At 39.8% G+C, this 17733-nt stretch overlaps 1 protein-coding gene across 1 annotated transcript; it reads left to right on the top strand.

Moving 5' to 3' along the window:
- The first annotated feature begins 469 nt into the window (after positions 1-469).
- LOC131244409 (probable indole-3-pyruvate monooxygenase YUCCA10) lies at positions 470-3318 on the top strand. The gene is made up of 4 exons (XM_058244019.1): positions 470-1078; positions 2160-2393; positions 2677-2799; positions 3062-3318. Exons 1-4 carry the CDS (start codon positions 470-472, stop codon positions 3239-3241), a joined length of 1146 nt encoding a protein of 381 aa, XP_058100002.1. The 3' UTR covers positions 3242-3318.
- Positions 3319-17733: the final 14415 nt, after the last annotated feature.

Below are 17733 nucleotides of genomic sequence, written 5' to 3'. Positions count from 1 at the left end.
GATCGATGATACACAGGCAGTGAAAACTTGTACATTTCAAGCATGAGAAATTTGAATTGAACCTTCTAAATTATGGGTCCATGTTTTAGATGTATCATAAACCAAACATCACACTTTCTTAACTATGATATTTGCACAAACTTTTCAATCATTGAAGTAAAAAAATTTCCAACGGTCCTATTTCAGCCAACAAGTATCCACATATCAGAAGCAAGAACCAGTCAACCGATCTGATTTGGGGCATGTGACATAGTTATGGTGGCTTCAGTCTAAATTTTAATTAATTTGATGTAATATATGGCATGTGATCGATTAACAATGCCGGTGTATCAAGCATCATAAACTTCCAGAGTATCAAACAATTCCCATTGATTATAGATACAATAAGGAGACGTCCTCAACAGAGCTACAGTGACATTAGGCATTAGTAATGGCAGTGAGAGAGAAAAATACTAGACTAGTGTGAGAGATGGAGAGCATAGTAGTGATAGTAGGAGCTGGTTCATCAGGCCTAGCAACCTCAGCCTGCCTAAACCACCTTTCCATCCCTAACATAATCCTAGAAAGAGAAGATTGTTGTGCTTCTCTTTGGAAGAAAAGGGCCTATGACCGTTTGAATCTTCACTTAGCAAAGCAATTCTGCCACCTTCCTCATATGCCTCACCCTCCTTCCTCACCAACCTACATCCCTAAGAAGGATTTCATCCAATACATTGACCAATATGTGTCTCATTTTAAGTTGGCCCCCTTGTACCATCGATCTGTTGAGTCCGTATTGTACGATCAGGATGTTGGTCGATGGGTTGTTGTGGCCCATAACTTGGTTAGGAATGAGGTTGAAGAGTATAGGGGTCGGTTCCTGATTGTTGCTACAGGGGAAAATAGTCAAGGGTTTATACCTGACATACCAGGGTTAGAGACCTTCTCTGGGAACGTTGTGCACTCTAACCAATATAAGTCAGGGAGTGATTACCTTGGTAAGGCTGTTTTAGTTGTTGGGTCTGGAAATTCAGGCATGGAGATTGCATTTGATCTCTCTAATTTTGGAGCAGAGACCTCTATAGTTGTGAGGAGCCCGGTAAATCTTTATTACTGGCTTAGTTTTGTAATATTGTATTTAGCTTGGCTTGATGCATTAACATGTCCATTTTCTTTTTATCCGTGATGGATGTATGTGTTTTACTACTCTTGTAAAAGAAAATTGGTTTTTGCTGATGCTTGTTGTTGTTTTAGTCCTTCAATTTCTACCTTAACAAATTCAAATTTTGCTGTTGGTGAAAGATTAATAAAAAGTAGTTCACACGCACATGCACCATCTTGAGTTCAATTTTGTCTTAGGCCTATGATGGTGGCATCCAAGCTATCCAACAGGGATCATATCACTATGAAGATCAGAGGCCCTAAAATTCTGCCATCTAATCATCAGGTGGACCACACATGAATATAGTGGCTTTTGGGTAGGTGTCCATATTATTTTCTATGGTGAGGCCCACTTGCATGTCCCTACAATATGCAAAAAATGGGACTCACACAGTATGTATATAACATCCAACACATCCAGCAAGATTGCAGGACATTGAAGTCAGACTGATCCACCATTCAGTTGGCCACTGCCTAAATTTGAAGGTCTACAGGTTGGTTGTCCATTATTTTCTATGGTGTAGCACATCTGATGCTTGGATTGGAATGATTTTTTGGCGGTATTCTATCATCATAAGGTGTACTTGATGCATGGATTGAATGGCATGCACACAACATGGTGGGCCGCGCAATAAATTTAGGGTTTTGCTAATGGATGATTTTCCCCCATTTCACCGTGTGCCCTATCAGATAATTGGATCCGCATTAGGTCATCCCATTTGAATGTCAGAATAATCCAATAATCAAGTGGGCCATACAATAGGGAATAGCATGTGGGGGAGGCCACACCATTATAGTCTCCCAGATTTTGTTTGGGGCCCATCCAACTAGTGCGTAGGCGGACTCCTTGAAACTTAGGTCAATCCAACATAAGGTAAGGTGGGCCTTACCACTTGAATTTACTAGGACCATAATTTGGGGTGATACTAAGAATATTGACCGTTAACACATTGACACTGTTATAATGCTACCATCTTGTATCTCTTACTCTAATCATTTTAATGCTTTATTATGTGCAGGTTCATGTGCTCACACGAGATATGGTGCACCTTGGAATGGTTCTCTTGAAATACTTACCATGTTCTTTAGTGGACACTTTAACACTCTTACTTAGCAAACTCAAGTTCGGAGATTTGTCCCAGTATGGTATAAGTAGGCCGGCAAAAGGGCCCTTCTTTCTTAAAGCAATCGCTGGCCGTTCTCCTGTTATAGATGTTGGGACCATCGGGAAGATCATGTCAGGAGAAATCCAGGTATTTAAATGTGTCATCAGACCCACGTCGAATGGCCCATAAGCTTACAAAACAGAGATCATTATCATTCCATCTTATTGAATATTGTTCTAGGATCGATGGGAATGTGCACCAATTAGATAATAAAGATAGTTGGTACATTGGTTTCTTGTCTGATCAATAGGTAGCATCATAACCGTTCAATTGTTTATCATCTCCAAATGGACATTGTAGATCGTTGGTTTGTGTTCATGGAACCATATCGTAGATGTAATAATCCGCATCCATGTCTGGTGATCACCAGGTCCTTCCACCATTAGCAAGCATCAGAGATTGCATCGCAGATTTTGCAGATGGCACGTCGCACTCATTTGATGCCATAGTTTTTGCCACTGGCTACAGAAGCACAGCTAAGTGCTGGCTCAAGGTAAATCTCATCCATACAAAAACAAGTATGGCCCACCTAATGATTGCATTGACCTGATTCTTGGGACGATCCATCATCATAGTGGGGTTGGTGGGGTATGTCTCGATCACACGCGTGGTTCTCTATATCGTGTGGTGGACGTGATGGACAGATAGGATGCATGTGGGCCCATAACAGTTATGGGTCATTACCCTCATGGTGTATATATGTCATTTTGGATTGTTCATGTACAAATAGTGATGCATGTATTCTATTAATGCAGGGTGATGATTACCTCCTGGACAAAGAGGGAATGCCACTTCCAAGTTTTCCCAACCATTGGAAGGGGGAAAATGGGCTTTACTGTGCTGGACTGTCAAGGAGAGGATTGGCTGGTGTTTCTATGGATGCAGAGAACATAGCCAATGACATCAAGAGGGTCTTGGACGAGGATGTCAATTAACGGTAACTAATGTACAATAAACATATGTACCAATCTTATACAGCAACACAGTATAAATGAGGTTGATTATTTATTTATTTATTTTTTTTTATCGATATTATTTTGCAATTTTGGAAATGACATGAGTGCACCTATTTGCACGTGTACCTTGTTACTTGGAAACAAGCAAGCATCCGGCAACTGTTCATACGATTATATATATATATATATATATATATATCCCAAACTCTCTATCCAATTCAATCATCCTAACCTTTGATGAGTAGCCTTAAAATAGAAGGTTAAGAAAGTAAACTAGGAAGGACGTGATGAGGTCGATCACCATCTTCCTTAGGGATAACTACTCTGAATCCACTAAGTTTCTTTGGACTCTTTACATAGATTTCTTGAATTTATGAGGGAAGAAAATAAAAATAATTTCTAATGATTCAAAATAAATTGATTGATGATAAAAATCAAATAAAATTACAATCACTTAAATGGTGAACTCAAACTAGGATGAAGTTTTAGAATCAAACTCCAACTCAAACTCCCTAAAAATGTGACTTACTATAAATAGTACACTTACTATTTATAGACAGTCATGATTCCTACTCGACTTTATAGTTTTTGGCCAAAAATAGTAAGTGTCCAATTTGGCTTAATGCCTTATTCTATTAATTTTTCTAAGCCCTTTTTATGTTGGGCATGACTGTTAAAACTCAAAGGATCAAAAGTTACAATTGAATTGAAACTTACTATTTATAGTAAAAATGAAAATAAAAAGGACTTTTGACCGTCGATCTTATGGAATCTCACAAATCCGGCATGGGCAACCTAGTATAGCAGGGTTGGTTAGCTGAAGTAGCTTCTCCTACTCCAAAATCATATATGATATGTGATGTAGAGTGGGTTGTAGACATTTTCATGATTACAATGGACCAGAGAAGGCCTGATCGGAGGCAGAAGTCAACGAAACCATTAGAACCTTAAAAGAGGCATATCTCGCAAATCGGAATGAGTTACTTGACGTACCATATATGATTTTGGGGGTGGAATGAGCTACTTTAACCAACCAACCCAGTTTTGCTGGGTTGCCCAAGCCAAATTTGTGAGATTCCATTAGATCATCGGTTGAATTTCATATTTATTTTTGTTTTTACTATTTTTAGTAAGTTTTGGTTTGATTGTAACTTTTCATCCGTTGGGCTTTAGGAGTTGTGTTCAATATGAAAAGTTCTTAGAATAATTAAGAGAATAATATGGTCAAGTCAAATAAGACACTAACTATAAATTTAGTATTTATAACAAGTTACGAATTTTAGGGAGTTTTAGTTGTAGTTTAATTCCTTGACTTCTTCTAAGTCTTGGTATCCCTATTTAAAGGGTTATAGACTTGTTTATTTCATCTATTAATCATTAATAAATTTATTTCAACTTTTTAGAATTAATTTTAGTTTCTATTTTTCCCCGTGGATTTGAGAAGTCTCTAAGAGGACTTCAGAGAAGTTTCGTGGATTTAAAGTAGTTATCCTTGAGGAAGACGGTGATCGACCTCATTACGTTCATCCCAGCATCAATTGGTAGCAGAGTGAGGACTTTCCTTGGTTTGATGGCAAACAACGAAAGTATGAACCAAAATCTTGTGGACAGTGATCCAAGGATTCATTATCTTTTGGAAAGAATGGAAGCTTTCCACCGTGCAAGTCAGTTGACCATGCAAGGGTTGCAGGCAAGCCTCAACTGTATTGCGGATGCACTAATTCTGCCCCGAGCTCAAAGCGATGCTCAACCGCTCGTGGTCATTGTACGACACAAACTCGATTTCTGCAAAGTACCCTCAGATGATGGTAAATCGCAGGCCAACACTTTAATCGTAAGGAAGCCGTTATACATGCCAAATGTAGAAATAAATTTACAGCGAGATAACATCTTTTGAACGAGGTGCACTGTAAGCCAAAAAGTTTATAATGTGATCATCAATGTGAGGAGCAGTGAGAATTTCGTGTCGAAAATAATGGTGGAAAAGTTATGATTGAAAACAGAAAATCATCCATCTCCATACGTGATTGGATGGATCAAAGAGGTTAACAAAACAAAGACAACCGAAAAATGCACTATCTCTTTTTTAATTGGTAAAAATTATAAGGATTAAGTATATATTTTGCTATGTAGTACTTGATATGGAAGCTTGTCATATATTACTTGGTCGACTATAGCAAAATAATATTTATATTACATATACAGGTCAGGGTAATATATTTGTATTTATTAAAAATGATAGAAAGATTGGCTTTGTCCCCATGAGAACAACGAAACAATTCGAGGCTTCTAAAGTTGAGGAACAGTCTCTCATACCCCAACATGATTTCGTTAAACAATCTAAGAAAATAGGAGATGTAGATCATGTATTAGTTGAAAATAAAAAAAAATATAGATATGAAGCCTGTAAACATCCCAGAGGATTTGAAACCAGTGTTACAGGAGTTCAAGGCGATTGTGCTCAATGAACTCCCTAACAAATTACCTCCCATATGAGTAGGGGTGTACATCGAGTCGAACCAAGTCGAGCTGGCCTCAGCTCGACTCGGCTCGGCCACTAGCTGACCTCAGCTCGAACTTAGCTCAGCTCGGTCCTCGAGCTTGACTGGCCAGCTCAGCTTGGTTTGGTTAGCAGCTCGGCCCAGTTCGAGCCAAGATCGAGTCGAGTTCCCTTGTGCATCATTTCCACAAACACCTAGACTGCACCTTCAAAATCCCACTTTATGTAAAACAAAAGCAATAGTTTTACAGGTATTTTGTCAAACACCTTCTAAGTAACATAAAAACCAAGAAAAAAAGGGTATTTGTTTCATGTACATACCTTCCTTGCCACCAGCCACACTTTGTTAATTCATTTCATCAAACACTTGGTGAGCAACATTAATAGCAAAGTAACCGAGTCACCGAACTTGTTCGATCCGAGTTTGTTCGAGCTGGATTCGATCCAAGTCGTGTCGAGCTAGGGCCAGCTCGAACTCATTTTCGAGCTCAAAAAATCAACTCGACTCGTCTTGAACTCAGCTTCAAATTACTGAGTCAAGTCGAGCGAGCTAACAGAGTTCATGTACACCTCTATGTACGAGATATACAAAACCACATTGATCATGTCTCAGGGGCAAGTCTACCTATTTGCCCACATTATAAAAAAGAATGTGAGATTTTGAAGGCAGAAGTGAATGAACTGATCGATACTAGTCAATTCAAAGAAAACATGAGCACATGTATTGTGTGAACTCAAAATCCGAATGCCTAGTATAAGAAAATGACTAATAAACATCGGCATCAGAAGTTATCTCAGAATCATGAGCCAAGTCCCTTTAATAACTCGAGGATGAATTTTTTCTAAGTGAAGGGGTTTGATGTAAAACGTGTCACAAATAAATTCCTAGCATAGTTGGACCAAAAGAAGGTGCACTGTAAATTGATCTTAAGTCTTGATCTGGGTCTTATTACATCGCACCAGACCGAGTATCAAGAAATGAAGCAGCATGAGAACTCAAGGACGAGTTCTTTTAAAGTAGAGGGGACTGATGTAGAGTGAGTTATGGACATCTGCATGACCAAGATGGACTAGAGAAGGCCTGATTTGAGGCGAAAGTCATCAAATCGTCAGAACCTTAAAACAGACATATCTCGCAACCGTAATGAGTTACTTGATGTACCATATATGATTTTGGGGTAGGACGAGCTACTTTAGCCAACCAACCTGGATATGCTAGGTTGCCCATGCCAAATTTACGAGATTCCATTAGATCGACGGTCAAATTTCCTATTTATTTCCGTTTTTACTATTTTTAGTAAGTTTTGGTTTGATTGTAACTCTTCATCCGTTGGGCTTCAGGAGTTGTGTCCAACATGAAAAGTGCTTAGAATAATTAGGAGAATAATGTGGTCAAGTCAAATAGGACACTTACTATAAATAATAAATTTACTAATTATAGTAAGTTACGAATTTTATGGAGTTTTAGTTGTAGTTTAATTCCTAAACTTCTTCCAAGTCTTGGTATTCCAATTTAAAGGGTTGTATACTCGTTTATTTCATTTATCAACCATTAATAAATTTATTTCAACTTTTTAGAATTATTTCTAGTTTCTAGTTTTCCTCGTGGATTTGAGAATTCTCTGTGAGGAGTCCAGAGAAGCTTCGTGGATTCGAAGTAGTTATCCTTGAACAAGACGGTGATCGACCTCATCACGTTCATCCCTGCGTCAATATGTTGAAAAACTCATTCAAGTTTACGAGATGCGACCGTTTTGAAGTTATGACTGTCATGATCACTTCCGCCTTCGTTCGGGCCTTCTCTACTCCATCTTTACCATGAAAGTATCCATGACCCGCTTTGAGTAGCGGACGACCACTGTGACCCCCGAGCACATAGATATCTTTGTGCCTGCGTAGGTGTGGGGTCCATAGATATGTTAGTGGGAAATCTATTGTCCAAAGACCACACTAGCATAGAATTTTAAAAATAAGGAGATCCAAAACTCATGTAGGCCATACCTCACGAAACAGTGGGGATTGATCACTTGATGGCGACAAGTTTTGCATCAGGATGATATTTGTTCCTATCTAAGTTAATAATTATATGAATCGTTTAGATGGCATATAAACATCATGGTCAGCTTTAGGAAGGTTTCAACGGTGGACATTGCTGTTCTCACTGTTTTGTTGGTGTGAGCCACCTGATTTTTGTATATCCCTTATTCTTATAATCTTATCCTATTATGGTATTTCAAAACAGATGTACAGAGTGGATTGGTCACGGACATCTCTGTAGACCCACACAGCCCAGGGATAGAGATATTGTTGAGGGTCAAATATTGCATATCAGACCCAGTTGTTACCTAGATTTACGAACATGATACTGTTTAAACGCCCTATTTTAATCGTGTTTGTGTTGCAAGGTAGATTTATGAGTGTGGACTGGAAAGGATGCTAAAAGCATGGATTTAAAGCTCAGGCATCACCAAGACATTGGACGGGGCCCCATGGGACCACGATCGAGGATTTACACGTCAGAGATCAGAGAAAGTCCAGCCACTCATCTTAAACAGGCCTAAAAGACGTCCAGAATACAAGATCATAGGGTTCCCACCATCTGATCAAGTCGAAACTTCATACGTGGCCTGAGGACCATGAATTAACCGTACACATCAAATTTCAACCCACAGATCCCAATAAAAGTGGTTCAACGGACAGATCAGCCACCAAAACAGTGATATGGGGCCCACCTGCTATCAGGATACGCTGTAAATTTGGTCCCCACGATTAAAATGAGATGGCAAAACGGATGGATGGATTGGATTTTGCATAAGACATCAAGGTGGGGCCCACTTTACACGGCCTGTGCACACAGCAGGCGTACGCCCGCTGTGCACTGGACCGAAGTCTCCCAGTTAGCGACGAAGACCCGTCTCCCTCTCCTTCTCGAGCACGGACGAACAGCGGACGGACAGCGTTCGTCCGTTTTTCAGCAGTGGGGCCCATCTATCATGTATCTCCATGATCCAAACCGTCCATTAACTCCAGATATGGTGCGTGACCCTCGTCTAGGTGACCTTCTTCCCCCATGAGAGCGTATGCGCATTTTCAGCCGTTAAACGCAGGACGGACGGTAGTATGAAGAACTCTGTGGGGCACATCGGATCCGATCCAAAACGGACCACTTCTGACCGGTTTTTCGAGGTGAATCAAATGAGCCGAGTGGATTTCCATAAAGGCACCGACAAAAGGCCCACCGACTTTCACAGCGAACGTGTGCGCGAGCTCTGTTCCACAGCAGAGGTTGCGGTTGATTCAGGTGGGCCACCATCGCTGATCATATTGACGATCTGGACCGTCCATGGTGTCCGGAGGGGGGATGAGACCCTCGCCAAGGTCGCCTTTTGGCCCTACGTGCATGGTTGCATGTGCAAACAAAACAACAACCTTGTTGTTTTTCTCGACTGCAAAACATGTCTGCTGTGCGTAAAGAGAGTTTCCGCAGCTGGCTCGTCTGCGGACTCCAGCTCTCCACCGCCCCTGGATGTATAAAGGAGAGGTGAGTGGGACCAGAAAAGGGGAGAAAAGAAAAGCTCGGGACAGGAGCAGAGACGGTTGGAACGTGAGAGAGAGACGAGTTTGGCTGCTGGCAGCGTGTGAAGGAAAAAACGGAAGCAAAGAAGAAGAGCTTAGCTTTTTGGTGGAGCAGACAGAGGGAGAGAGAGGGTATTATTTTTGAATTTGTTTAATTCAGATTACTGCTTTTTATTTCTTCCTTGAGGATGTTAAGCTTAAACATGTTTATTCTTGGCTGAACCTCTTAGCTAGGGCTAAGAGGTGAAGCCTGTAACGAGATGGGAGAGTCTATTCTATGCATTTAATTTAAATTTCTGAACTTAATTTGATTTTAAGTTGATTATTAAAGGAATATTTTCTCAGTCTTTAATGGTCTGTTGTGACTAAAATTACAATGGGTTTGCAATGGCTTTGAATATTTCTTTTTCTCTTTTAATGTTTATGACGTCAGGAGGCCCTGTTGTTCACCATCGTCTCCTGGGCATGGTTGGATGATAGTACCCTTCCTAACTTTCATGCACTGTTGATTGGTTGGTAATTAGTTTAATCCTGTTGTTTGCTTTGTCGCCTGGGCATGGTTAGATGATGGAATCCATTCTAATTCATATACCTTTCATCTTTTGAAAACCAGATCAAGTAAGTTCAACTTAATTCCATAATCCTTGATACAAGCATAAGATCTCCCTGATCTCTACAAGTGGATCCTCTGAATCCCTAGTTTCCCTTCCTTGAATTGTTTAAAGTTTTAGATAATCATTCCATAATTATTCTGAAATTCTATTTAATTTAAATTACATCTTAGGCTAATTCTATTTCTATCTAGTTTCAGAAAACGTACAAGTTTCAGTCCCTGTGGATTCGACCTCGGTCTTACCGAGTTTATTACTACATCACAACCCTATACTTGGGGAGTGAACAGATATCTCTATGCCCCAGTCACATGCAATCCACTTCCTAAGCAAGCGAACTGCAACATCCATATTAAATACCGGAGCGGACTCGGCCTGGTCAGCGTAACACTCAGTTCAGTCAGGGAGTTAAAAGTGGGCCTACACCACGCCGTCCATTCATCTTGGCAGCTCATTTCATGACATGGACCCAGAAATAAAGCAGATCCAAATATCAGGTGGACCATACCAGAGGAAACAGTGGTGACTGATTATTAAAAATTGTCGCTGGCCACCAACGGGATGCGGGTTTCCTGCTAAAGCCTTTGACGGGAAGTTCCTGCGCAAGGATGCTGGGTGGGGCCCACTGAAATGTATGTGAGAAATCCACTCCGTCCATCCATTTTTCGAGCTCATTTTAGGTCTGAGACCAAAAATGAGATATATAAAAAACTCAAGCGCGTCACACGAGAGGGAAAATTGGGGGAAAAAATTCCTACCATTGAAGCCTTACTGTGCTCTACCTCGATGTTTGTATGCTATCCAAACCGTTTATAAGGTCATTCCCAATGGAAAGAAGGGAAAATACCAAAAAGATATCCTTATACAAAATTTCTATGGCCATGAGAATGCTTCAACGGTGATCACTGACTGCCCACTGTCTCCTCTAGTGTGGCCTACTTGAGTGTTGAATGGATCTCATTTTCGGTCGCATGTCCTAAAATAAGATCTAAAAACGTATGGACGAGGTGAATTTTTTACAAACATCTCGGTGGGCCCCACCCTGCATCCTTGGGCAGGAACTTCCTAGGAAAGGCTTTCCCAGGAAATCCGCATCCCCACCAACTTTTTGTAGCAAGCTCATACCGTCATACGTCTGTGTGATCTTATCAACGCGCAAATAAATATTAAGGTGTTCCCTAGGACGTTTTTAATGGTGGGTATTCAATCACCACTGTTTTTTGTAGTGTGGTCCACATGAGATTTGGATCAGTTCATTTTTTGGTCCATTTCCTAAAATGAGCTGCAAAGACGGATGAACATTGTAGATATACAACATATATCAAAGATGGGCCCCACGGTCGTTGCCTGATCGAATCTGCTCCCACCAAATATCAAAGATTGGATAAACTGGGATGTTCTGATCCGTTAGATTTTACGAGATGGCCCATTCACCGTGTGACATGCATCAACGGGCTGGATCATCCTAAGTGCCGCTAGTTTAGACAATGCAAACGTTGTTCAATACGCTGGAAAATAATCCACAGGTCGTTGACTAGTAGAACGATGTTCACGAGGAAACTATAAGATCTTCCATGCGAGCACAAGGATAGCAGGCTCAAGGTTAGAATTTTGTATCTAGTAAATTGATCAATTGTGCCCAACCATGGATGGATCACTTTCCAAGAATCACCGCAGACCCTAGCCACCAATCTCCTACCTCTTTTCAGGTGAATGCAGACCATCACTGTATTTGGATGATGAGGGCAAAGTAATCGCAATTGCATGAATAAACCTAACAGGAAGACTATTTGAATTTTATGTGGAGGAAAAAAAAAAAAAAAACCGACAAATAATGCAATATGAAAGCAAAATTATAAAAGATAATAGATCTTACCAATTCAAACAACCGTCGAATCTCCTTTGAAACTATAGCTATGCTCTTGAACACTTTACGACACGTTAGAAACCCCTGATCTCTATACTAATCATGATTACACCTGATATATATATACAAGCTCATGCATATGAATAATTAATGATATACATACAAGAGACGTGTGTGATGATCTAAACTGTCCATCTACTGAAGACAACCATGAATGGGTCATAGATAAAAGCTTATGGGATCGATTGGATAATCCTACCCATTTGGATTTTGAGCATGTAGAACATGTGGCATGTATGTGTGTACAATATTTCTGCATGGTTAAGATTGTCAAATTCTTTTGACTTTTTTTATTAGGTTTTCACAACTCAGAAAGGTGTAGGAAAACACAGAAATTTTATTCCAATCATCAATGAGAAAAAACCCTACAATGGGTGCCTATTTATTAAAAAAAAAAACACATATACCCCAAAAAGTCGTGCCATGTGCGCATCTTACGACTTAGAGACGAAGTAATCACAAATAACAACAAATTAAAGCAATTTAAACCGTCTATGACGTTCCTTACAATAATAATAATCAAAACTCAAAGTACTAGATCATCTCGAATAGTGGGCCATGATCATGAGATCCCATGGTGGGATTCACATGACGATCGGGTCCACTCCAAGGAACCAAAACACAGTCCCCTAGCTAGGGGGTCCTCCTTGGACATCGTCATCAATCTAGATCAATGGCGGGACCCTCTTCCTCCCTCCATACGTGCGTAGGGGGGGCATGCGTGTGATGTCCCCATCATGCTGGGTTCAATTTTTTCCTAGCTAGGGAGAGATGATGATGGCCCTAAATTAAGTTTATAGAAGGAAAAATAAGGCTAGTTGGGTAAGCTTACTAGCCTTTATTTAAGGTTTTTTTTTTTTTTTTTCTTTTGGGAAAAAAAAAAAGAGCTTTCTTTAAATGTGTGATTGGTAAAGGTGTTGATTCGTCTCATTTGTCATGTTGTTGATTCCATGGTGAAACTTCTCTCTCTCTCTCTCTCTCTCTCTCTCTCTCTCTCTCTCTCTCTCTCTCTCCTTTAATCTATTGTAATCTTCTTCTTCTTTCTTATTTTCATAGCTTTTGTTCCAATCCTTTAAATATCATTTGTTTATCTTTATTTATGAGTTTAGATAAACTCATCAACCCTTACAGATCATATAAAGATCACATCAGTTTACGCCCATTTTTTATGCCCTGACGTGGACCAATGGAAAGCCACTACCACATGTTGACACTAGAGTTGGCATTCACAAAAATCATACCCACACCCGGTAGTATTTTTGATTGACTTCCTTTGGTGATACCCACTCTATTATTAATGCGGTGGCATAAACCCTTACATATGCCTTCAAGGGAGCGAATTGTTACATGTCACGTGGCTATGATTGAATAAGTGAATTAATGTGGCAGCGTTCCTGTCATGTTTATAAAGACCCACCAAGGTAAGATTCCTAACATTGATCTGATTGTAATATACTCAGTGAGGCCGTCTCTCACGGTCCTTTTAAAATAGGATATTTTTTAAGAGATGATCAAAGAATTTGCAAAGTTCATGAAGATCCCGAATATCTGAAGATCGGACTAATATCCAAGCAAATCTGACTACGAATTGGTCCCATAATTATGAGAGAGCAAACATCAGGCAAATCAAGTCCAATTCTATATATCAATCATAATTAAGAGAATGAGAACTAGATTTGATCTAGTTCAATAACAGATCAATATCAAGTATCACATCCCTCCAGCACCCCAAACTACTGAGGAGGTGGTTTAATTATGTCATTCAAATGAAGGTGGACCACTAGATGAGTGACCATGATTAACTTAAGGTTCGGATCAACGATGTCCTAATCAATCTCGAATCCAATTAATGGGCCATGAACATCTTCAATCAAAGGGATTAGCTATAAGAAGAAGATCTGAGAAGCCAACAATTTCGAATCTACCCGAGGGCTTTCTTATCTATAAAGCATCCCAGATATATGGAAAATCCAGGACTAATTACAAAAAAAAACCCAACGAAGGTTTAACCGCCTTAACAAACTATAAAAAGAGCAATTGAAGAAGAGCTTGAGGCACTATACCAAACACATCTATCTACTTTTCAATTTATCTTTCTATCATCTATCTTTTACTTTAACGTAGCTTCGCCTAGTTTTAGTATAGATCGCTACTGTCCTACTTTTACCGCCATAGTACTGTGGAATTAGATTAACTATCCACAAACCTAAGCTACTGGATTCTGATCAACTGAGTTCTTACTCAGGCTATCATATTTTGGTCACAACTTGTTGACCATTCGCTTCGATCATTTGTTCTTGCAGACAAATTAGGTATTTATCTCTTGTTTATTTATTTATTTAGTTATTTTGATACTTTGTCGATTATAATAGGCCATACATTCTAATATTAATAAAATCGACATTGTTTAGCCCTCTTTTATTTATCCGTTAATTTATATTCATTTGAGAAATATAATACTGTATCACTAGTCCTTAGTACTCAAGGTAAAAATAATATATTAAGAAGGCCTAACCCCTACCTTTACACTAATTACCTAATCGCCGATCACACCCAATGGTTGAGAGGATAGCTAGATCTTGCGTCTAGTCTTCAATCAATATGACTCACCTGTTTAATCAACCTTTGAGTCGAGTAAAGACTGACATGCCCGCATAATCATAATCGCACACGAAATCTAAATACAGGCCCTCAATCACACAAGTGGCCTTGTTTGATTGATTTCACGGAGAGAACATCTAGGATTTGTGAACTTTCAAATCCCTCGATCATCCAAACTCCATTGCCATTCTTACCCTAATTTGTATGATGGGTTTCAACTATTCTACATAGTTAGACAAAGCTCACCATTAGTTTCCCTAGCTCTTTTATCTCCTTCTCTCTATATTTTCTCTCACACTCTTTCTCTATATATAAATCCTAAATACACTTCTCTTTATTTATTCTCTCTCTTAAACCTTTAATTTGTTGCATTCTAAATTTTCATTTTTTAAATCACATTTATTTATTCCCATATTCTTCCATCCTTCATTATTAAGTTCTTAATTATCTGTTTGCATCACTCTGTGTCAACCTTATAATTCTAGTTTCCTATCCGCTATCAAATTGGTATAATTAAAAATGGTGGGAATTGACATACTTATCATTAAAACCCTTTTTAAGGCCCATGATATTTATATGACATCCAACTCATTGATAAGAAAAATAAATATTAGCTTCATCTAAAACTTAGTTAGGTCCTAAGAAGGGCTCAAGAGCAGGCCTTCATTCCCCACTAATTTGTGCGTAGCATGGGCATATTTTTAAGCTAATGTCTTAATATAAGTGGTAAAACTAATCGAATGTTGGCTTACCTCACCAAGTTCCGTGGGTCCCACCATGAGGTATGTGTTATATTCAAACCATCTGTCCAGTTGGTGCTTGAGCCGAAAAATAAGACAGATTCAAAGATTAAGGACCACATTACAAAAAGAAGTGGGGGATTGAACATCTACCATGGAAAGCCTTTTGGGGTTTCAGAAGTTTTGGATCAATATGATATTTGTTCTCTCTTCATCTAGGTCTGTATAACCTTACCAATGGATTGGATGGAAAATAAACGTTATGGTGAGTCCTATGAATGTTTTGATGGTGAGAATCATTCTCCCACTACTATTTGTGGTGTGGTTCATTTGAGCTTTGGATATGTGGTCCACTTAAGCTTTGGATACAACTCATTTTTGGGACCATGCTCTAAAATGATCCCGCTAAGTAGATAAATGGTGCCGATATAATAAATACAGGGCCCATATAACTTTGATCTCCTTTGAACAGTTCGTACAACTGGAGCTCGAGGAGTGCTCATCTTCGCACGACACATACACACCAGCCAAGTCGGTGGTGTGTGGTACACCAGCCAATCCGCTTACCATTGCCACAGTCTGATTGGAAACGGATTGGCCAGTCACCCTGCCACTATCCAATGGCTAGTGGTTGGTGCTCTGTGGGCCCCACCATGATGTGTGTGTTTCATCCATGCCGTCCACCCATTCTTCCATATCATTTTATGGTATGAGCCCAAAAATGAGGTTGATCCAAATCTCAAGTTGACCGCACAGTGTTGATTGAACACCCACCATTAAAAACTTCTTGGGGCCACGAAAGTTTTGGATCAAGCTGATATATATATATATATATATATATATATATATATATATATATATATATATATATATATATATATATATATATATATATATTCCCTTCATCCATGTCTGTATTACCTAATCAACAAGTCAGATATCAAATAACCATCACAGTGGGCCCTACGAGGTTTTTAATGATGGACATACAATCACAACGGTTTTCTCATGGTGTGATCCACCTGAGATTTATATCTACCTTAATTTTGGGATCAAAATTATCTTTCAAAATGGATAGACAGCGTGGATAAAACAAATACATCATGGTGGGGTCCACATAGCACCGACCACTAGACACCTGAATGGTGGCAGCGCCACTAGCCAAACCGCGTCCGGTCCGATCTGGTTTCAGTGGGACGTGGATTTCCTTCCAAAGCCTTTAGTAGGAACTTCCAGCACTTGAAATCTAGGTGGAGCCCACTGTAATGTTTGTGAGAAATCTATCCAGTTCATCCGTTTTTTGAACTCATTTCAAGAATTGATACCAAAAATGAGAAGGATCCAAAACTCATGTGGGCCACACTAAAGGAAAAAGTGGGCAGGAAAATTCCTACTATTGAAACCTCTCTGGGGTGACATTGATGTTCACCTGAACTGAAAATACAAATATTAGCCTGATTCTTGGCCCAAGAATATTTAAACTGTGGACGTTAAGTCTCATGTTTTGGGCCCACTTAGAGCCTTCAATCCGGCTCATTTTCGGCACAATGTCTTAAAATGATCTAAAAAAACGGATGAACGGTCCCACCTAGGATTCCTTTCGCAGGAAATCCGCGTCCGTTACAGAGAGAGAGAGAACTTCCTGTGACATGCAGCCGAGCGTCAGCGTTACCTGAGTTAATATATGCCACGTGCACAGTGCCTGCATATCAAACATCACGTGCAACCTGAGTATCGTATGGACGCAGATTAGGTGGTGCCGCGGGAGCTGTGGGGCCCACCTTGATATATATGTTTTATATCCATGCCGTTCATCCGTTTTGCCAGCTCATTTTAATACATGAACCGAAAAATGAAGCAGAAAAGCTCTAGTGAACCACATCACAGGAAACAGAGCGGGTAATGATACCCACCGTTGCAACCTTCCTAGAGCTCATCGTAATTGTCATATGCCATCCAAGCTGTTGATAAGATAAAACAGCCCTGCGTGAGGGGAAAAAACAAAAATCAGCATGATCCGAAACTTTCGTGGCTCTAATAAAGTTTTAATGGTTGGTGTTCAATGACTACTATTTACTGCAGTGTGCTCCACTTAAGCTTCTGATCTACTTCAGTTTTTGTTTCACGCCTAACAATGAGCTGATAAAATGGATGGACGGCTAGGATATAAAATACATACATCAGGTCTGGCCCACAGCGCCAAACACCCCTGCTATGGATGGTGTGGGCAACAGCACCTGATCCGCGTCCAGTATCATATATCTCCCGATCACCACCGCTGGGGATGGTGTGGGCCCACTCCGTATACATGGCACGGATGCCCGTTGCCTACTGACGCTGCCAGCGGCAACGTGGCTACTGCTTACAGGTTGGTGCTCTGTAAGCCCAACATGATATATATTTTTCTTGGCATTCTAAGGGCATGGCCCAAAAATGAAATTTATCCTAATCTTAGATAGATGACAACACAGGAAAACAGTGGTGAGTGAATGCCCACCATTAAAAACTTCTTGGGG

This window comes from Magnolia sinica, chromosome 4 (genome assembly GCF_029962835.1).
Source record: "Magnolia sinica isolate HGM2019 chromosome 4, MsV1, whole genome shotgun sequence".
Lineage (NCBI taxonomy): Eukaryota > Viridiplantae > Streptophyta > Magnoliopsida > Magnoliales > Magnoliaceae > Magnolia > Magnolia sinica.
The sequence above is the reverse complement of the archived record's forward strand: the minus strand, read 5'-3'. Positions and strand labels throughout refer to the sequence as shown.